The sequence below is a fragment of the Scatophagus argus genome, chromosome 8 (assembly GCF_020382885.2).
Source record: "Scatophagus argus isolate fScaArg1 chromosome 8, fScaArg1.pri, whole genome shotgun sequence".
Taxonomy (NCBI): Eukaryota; Metazoa; Chordata; class Actinopteri; family Scatophagidae; genus Scatophagus; species Scatophagus argus.
Genome location: NC_058500.1, coordinates 13087202 through 13094220, shown reverse-complemented (window position 1 = coordinate 13094220; position 7019 = coordinate 13087202). Strand labels below are relative to the sequence as shown.

Genomic DNA, 7019 nt, shown 5'->3' with positions numbered 1-7019 from the left:
TAGCCACGTGACCATATCTTATTTCCAGGACTCGGAAATAGCCTATATCGCGCGCTCAGAAACACCGAGAGTCCACAGTTGGCAAAGTTCAGTATCTCTCAGTCTCGAGCACAGCTGTGCGCAATCGCGCGCACAATGGGATCAATGCGGGGGCACGTGCGACTCGCGGGACCCCGGCTGTCAATGGCCAGTGATGACAATAGACCCCCACTGCGCTGCGGCTCGCCACGCACGAGGACTGGCGGGCGTTTATTATGCCGTGGCATTTGTAGTAAAAACTGAGAAAAACGCTCAATATTGAGAAACGATTAGTGTCGAAACCATAAAGGCCATATAGTGGAGGGGCTGCGTTGAAAAGTCACGTCTTATGGTCATTGTTAGTATCAATATTTTGATGAGCTGTTATAGGCTACAAATAAATGAAAAAAGTCTAAATAAAGTCCTGGCATACAGTTGGACTGTTTTGATTTTTTTTGGCTAATTAATGCATCATTGATTTGCTGCAGTGGCTTCATAAGTACGGTATTACTACATTCCCCAATTGTATTGTCTTTCCTTCAAGCGTACCATAAAGTACCTGTCTGCTCATCACTGCACCAATCGATTCAACAATCAGATTGCCCTTGGGAGCAGAATATGACGCTAAAAATGTAAGAATACAATTGAATGACTGGAGTGAACAACGCACACACCTGCTCTTTGCACACGAAGCTGTCAAAAGCACTTAAATACGCACACATGGAAGAGCGTCTCTTTACTCAGCGAAGACCAGGCCTACACTGTGTTTAATTAAGTGGAAAATTTCTAATCCAACCGACTAATGAAGAGATACACAATCGATTAAGATAGTTAACATACGGCTTTGAAACAGAACGGCTGATTTTTTTCGGTTCCACATTTGCAAGTGTGAAAATATCAATTTTAGGAGGAATACCGATTAGTTTCTGCCGGGTCTGGACAGGCGTTACACAATAACCTGTGACCGTTAGATTAAGTATTGAGACATATAGTGGGTCAAAAAGAACTGATGAATTTATTAAATAAGGACAGGGCATGGGAGAGTCCTCATCAGGGTGAGATGCAGTTATGCAACTTGGACTTTATTTAAATAATCTGTATCTGAAAAAAATAATCTTTTGAATTTAAACCTCAGCTGTAACATCAGATATGCTCCATATTTTAGGTGTTCTCAGCATCGTTTATGCCTTCCTCTCAGCGTCTCGGCAACTCCTGGTTTACAAATAAAGCACTGTCTACACGTGCACCTGGGGGCGCGCACTCTCTGTCGCTCATTCATCTGTTGGCTGAAACTTTCTGGCCACGAGCCCGCCACGCGCGTTTGTATATAGTGGGTGGGGCGCTTGAGGGAGGGGCTTGTCCAGCTAAAGGCAAAAAAACCAGCCCGATCGTGCCATTTGGAGATGAAAGTTGTACGCGCGCTGATGGCTTTCTGAGGGAGTTTGGGACGCTGGTGGATGCACGAAGAGAGAAACGCAGCGACTCTGGACTAATCACATCAGTTGCTGAACTTTTCTAATTACATTTCATTTAAATTAATTCTGTTATTTTGCGCAGAGCCAGAGCTGAATCCAAACAGGTGAGTTTACAAATTTGTTCATTAGAGTATTAGTCCAGTATAAAGAAAAACATCCAAAATATATAGCAAAACGAAATTTTGGCTACTAAATCCAGCACATGTCCTAACTGATGCATTTGCGATTCTTTCCAAAGGACAGATACAAATCACTGGAGCTCATTTATAAAATGTATAGTCCAATACATTAAAGTGAAATATAGGTATTATAGTATATAGTGCATAGTATATAGTATTATATTTGCAGTGTAATTATGTTCAGTGGTTCCAGACACAGTTGCGTGTCTAAAGTTCTAAATTCGTAAATTACAGTAATCTGCCCTACTTTTACGCATTAGTGCACATTAATTAACGGGGAGAGTTTCAATAACAAATTCTGTGTGCGCTTCATTTGAAAAATGACTTTAGTTTCTTATCAAGTTTGGATTATATCCATTTATTATCCAAGAAGATGTCCAGTTTTATTTTAAAAAATCCCGAGAAATGACATTATAAAGAGTGTGTGTGGGCGGCTTGTCCACATGTGCATTGAGTTGTATGTTGCCTATTTAATCTTTGAGCTTCATTTGCTGAGTAAATCCCGTCGTGTCCCAGATTGACAGCGTCTCTGCAGCGATAACAGCGTAACAGCAGGAGACCATTCAGCCACCGCATTCTAAAAGCAACGAAATATTCCTTACAATCAGAGTATTACAATAGAAAACATTTTAAATATTTATAGGATTTCTTCTTCTCTGTTTCTATACACAGCCAGCAGCTCTTTAGTTGAGTGAGCTGTCCACACTGCAGTGCTGAAATGAGTCTCAGTCTGTATTTCACAGGAGTTACAGTTTCATGCGAATTAAGCATATTACACACTTAAGGTTGTATTGGTTGACTGACGGATTTTCTGTGCTGTTTTTTTTTCAGATCAAAATGATGACCAAACCATTTGGAAAGAGTGGCAATGTGAGTGAGCTGGTGAGCTCCCTGAGCTGGCTGGAGGAGGAGGACGCCAGCTCTCAGGATGGAGAAGAAAGCCCAGAGACAAGGGGCCGCCATGGCCTGACTGTAGGGAGTCGAATCCACTCCTGTACAGAAATGGGCAGTGAGGATATGGAGGAAGAAGAGGAAGAGGATGAGGAGGATGAAATTGGACCAAATGGAGAAAACGCTCCCAAAAGGAGAGGCCCTAAGAAGAAGAAGATGACCAAAGCTAGACAGGAGAGGTTTCGCGCCAGGCGAGTCAAGGCCAATGCCAGAGAACGTTCACGTATGCACGGGCTGAACGATGCTCTGGATAATCTCCGCAGAGTGATGCCCTGCTACTCCAAGACACAGAAGCTGTCAAAGATTGAGACTCTACGACTCGCCCGTAACTACATCTGGGCTCTGTCAGAGGTGCTTGAGAGTGGCCAATCCCCAGAGAGCCATGGCTTTGTGGAGATGCTGTGTAAAGGTCTGTCTCAGCCCACCAGCAACCTCGTGGCCGGCTGCTTGCAGCTAGGATCCAGTCCGATGATGCTCAACAAGCAGGAGGACAAGTGTGGAGGCCTGGGAGTCAGTGGTGTGGGGACTCAGGCTGGCCATCCCCTCAGCTACCCATCTCCAGGCCTTCCCAGCCCCCCCTATGGCTCCCTGGAGGCTTCCCACCTCCTCCATATGAAGGGATTCAAGGGGCATGTATATGACAACCCCTCCCCTAACGAGTGCAGCAGCGGCACCCCACCATATGATGGGCCCCTCACTCCCCCTCTGAGCATCAGTGGCAACTTTGCCCTGAAGCAAGAGCCTTCTCCCCATGAGTCCGATAGGAACTACACTCCCCACCCGGGCCACCATGCCCACTACCTCTCCTCCCAACATTACCCCTCTTCTGCGACTGGCAGCTTACCAGGGGGGCCTCAGGGCCACCCACTTTTTCAGGCTTCACGCTATGAGCTGCCCCTGGATGTGGCCTTTGACACCTTCACTCCCTCTCACCTGATCACTTCTCAGATGGGCACCATTTGAAATGTGCCCGTGACCAGTTGAGAGGATCAGTGATTGACTCTGCTATGAAACTGAACGGGAGAGGAGCTTTGCTCTTGAATTGACTGCTGTAAAAACTATGGCTGCGGCACTAACTGCAGAGAAAATGGTTCGCATTTATGTTGTCTAGTACTCTGGGAGAGCTCTGAATGCTCAGAGAGAGAGAGAGAGAGACTCAACACCTCAACTCAATCTACCTGACACAAACACGCACCCATAACTTTTCGTATTTTATTTATTCTTTTTGTTATGATTACATGTTGGTATTTGGATTATATTTTTAGGGAGAAGTTGCCCCATCAGTTGTTAAAGAGTGGAAAAGATTATTTTACCAAATCTGTTACACTTTTGCATTACACAGATAGGATTTCTGTTTAAGTGTAGGGACTGAACAAAAACGTATCAAACATAACAAAAGAAATTGATCAAAAGGTCACGCAATCTAAACCTAAATTGTGCACTGAGGCCTACAACCAACGTTCTCCATGCCATAAGAAAAAACAATGCATTTATTTATATCAGTATTTAATATTTATTTTGATGATGTCATGTCCTTTTGATATTTTTCTCAGCACAGTTTTTGTTTCACTGTCTGGTTTGTTGTCAGTCACTGGCAGCTGTACTGTATTTAAATTATTTATTTGAGGTCTTTCAGGTACTTGTTCATTTGTTGTCACAATTTTTGTCATACTGTTGTAAATATTTTGCTGTTTCGCACTTAATTGAATAAATATTCTTATATTATATACTATTTCCATAGTAACAATATTTGCCATGTGTTTTTTTCTGCTATTTAGTTTCACAGAAAGATCAGATCAGATCAGATCAGAATTCCTTTATTTATCCCTGAAGGGAAATTCTTGAAAGTTAAAGTGTAGGTTCCATTAAAATAGAGCTTTCACGCCATACTTGCCCTGTGGTAAATGATGACAATGAAGTATTTCTGCTTTGGCACCACATCACAGAGTAATTAGTAGTAATATTAGTAGTAGGGCACTTTCACTATTCTGATGTGTTATATGTTCACAGAAACTCAACAACAAGAAGCAGAAACTTGAATCTTAGACCAAAGGAAATAACTTCTATAAGAGGCCCTTTCTTATCACAATAACTAATATAGGCAAAATCAATTAAAATATACAACACTAACTTGCTGGAATAAAGGAGTACTTTGTGGCTGGGCAACAGAGATCTGTTACAGGATGTGTGATTGAGTGTGTGTGTGTGTGTGTGTGTGTCAGAGGCTTGCTCCGGGGTGTCTATCAGGTCAGGCAGAAGGCTGTTGTGGGCCATGGGAAAACAGCTCTGGGGAACAGGTGAATGTGTCACAGAGGCCTTTCTGAGTTTCTGCCTTTTGCCGTCTCTCTTTTCCACATGTCCTATTTTCCCATGTAGCTCATGCCAAAACACTGTGGGGCAAGAGCTCATTTTTAAACAATTCATTCACATTAACTCAAAGAGAGAAAAGCACCAGGTTTCTGCTCAGAGAGACAGCATATGGATGCTATGAATTAAACAATCCGACACTTCTTTCTGTATCATTTTGAAGACAATGTAAAATAAACACACATTTCATATCATAAAACCTTTTTTTCTTTGAATTTTTAGTATAGGGGCAATTAAATCCAGAATATTCTGATGTTAGGTTCCTAATATTTATATCACTCTTCTAATGACAAAAGTCCCAGTTTTGACTTTAATGATCACATTGAAGAGCATGATGGCTTTTGAATTAGACAAAGAATGGAGTGGCTGAGTGTAAGATGGAGAGGTGAGAGCAAGAACCAGTGTGTTTGAGTGTGTTTATCATTGTGGTCCTTTCTGCGATTGTAAGAAGGGGAAGGTGCCTCAGAGGCTGTTGTCCAAGAGGACTTCCCCTCTCTTCAGCTACCTCTCCAAAGGTTTGTCTTTTCCAGTTCTGACAACAGTGGAGAAAGGGTGGAAGAGAAAAAGGGAATGATTGTTTTGCTGGGCGCCACTGGTCTATTGTGAACGCAGCCTGTTCTTTCTCTTGACCTGTGACCTGTATTGTTGTGGGGCTTCTCGTTTGGGGAGGGCAGACAGCTGGGGGAACTGCGGGAGGGCTGATGGACAGCTGGGCCAATTTGGGGAAAGAGAGAGATAGAGAGTGTGAGGGCATGAGAGAGAGAGGAATGAGACGGGGAAAAGGGAATTAGTACACTGAGGGAAACAGGAGAAGAGGAAAGAGGTGGAGAGGGCAGCTGAGGTGACCCAGGTCCTTGCTCCTAATTCACAAGTTTGTCCTCCCTGCTCCTGAGTGTCAGCCTTGGCACAGGAATGACACATTGTTTTGCACACAGACAGACATTTAGTCTGTGAGAAAGTACTGCCAGAGTTAGCTGGCGCACTCCCTCTTTGTGCCTTTGCTGTTTTGTTACGGTAAAAACCAGTGGGGGGGGCTAGGGTATGTGGATTATCTTCCTGAGTCCAAATACATGAGTGGATGGATATCGAACTTAATCCACATAAATTAACTTTGGATACAAGATTACAAAACATAGAGATGCAGGACAGTCTCAGGAGAGTGGGGCATGGGGGTGAAGAGGTAATTTGACAGTTTCATGAAATGATTTAGAAAGTTATTAGCTTAAAACCCTTGTAGTTCATTGGTGCAAAGAGGGACATTTATCATGTTAAGAAAAGTAAAAAGTTTTCTGTGAAATACTACAAAAACTCCGGGCTTAACAGCACTTTCAGCACAGGAAGCAAAAAAAAAAAAAAAAGATTTAGCGTATCAAGTGGCTCTCATCTATGATAAGATCATGAGGGTTTCTCAATGGGAAGGGAGCACATGCTCTGTAATGCCATCTTGGCCGAGACGGCAGGCACCAGTGCACGACCTGTAGCTCAATCCCCTGAGAGAGTGAGGTCATGTCAGATATCAGTCCACAGAGAATTAATGGTACTGCACTCCAGCTATTGATTTTTAAACTTGTGAGGCCTTTGTTGTGTTTATTTTTATATACAGTATATGCAAATATATGTGTATATTTTATTTGCCACTGATGTCAACAACATGATATTATCATTTTATGACAGCAGAAAATGATAACATTCAACTCATTTTGGCAGTGGAAGCTGGCATCACTGACAAAAAAAGAAAAAAGTGAGCTAACCATTAGTTTGCTCTCTTTCCTCTTCACTCTCTTGTGCATATATTCTAGTTTCTGTGTGCAGCACACGTAATCCACTGGCCAAACAAGAGTGGCTCACACTAAAATGAAAAGGTCCTGATCCATAGGAGCCAGATAGAGGGATAAAGCATTGTGATTAAGATTGTATTAATGGGGCCATAGGAGGCTGGAAGGCTTTAATCAGTGTCTGTGTGCCGGTAATCCTTCTGCCTTTAAGCTGGGGCCAACACAGTGATCCCCCCCCCCACACACACACACAC

General features: G+C 43.0%; 1 protein-coding gene across 1 annotated transcript; it reads left to right on the top strand.

Moving 5' to 3' along the window:
• Nucleotides 1-1416: 1416 nt before the first annotated feature.
• neurod4 (neuronal differentiation 4) lies at nucleotides 1417-4346 on the top strand. Its single transcript, XM_046396899.1, has 2 exons — nucleotides 1417-1597; nucleotides 2504-4346. Exon 2 carries the CDS (start codon nucleotides 2510-2512, stop codon nucleotides 3584-3586), a length of 1077 nt encoding a protein of 358 aa, XP_046252855.1. The 5' UTR covers nucleotides 1417-1597; nucleotides 2504-2509; the 3' UTR covers nucleotides 3587-4346.
• The last annotated feature ends 2673 nt before the right edge of the window (nucleotides 4347-7019 follow it).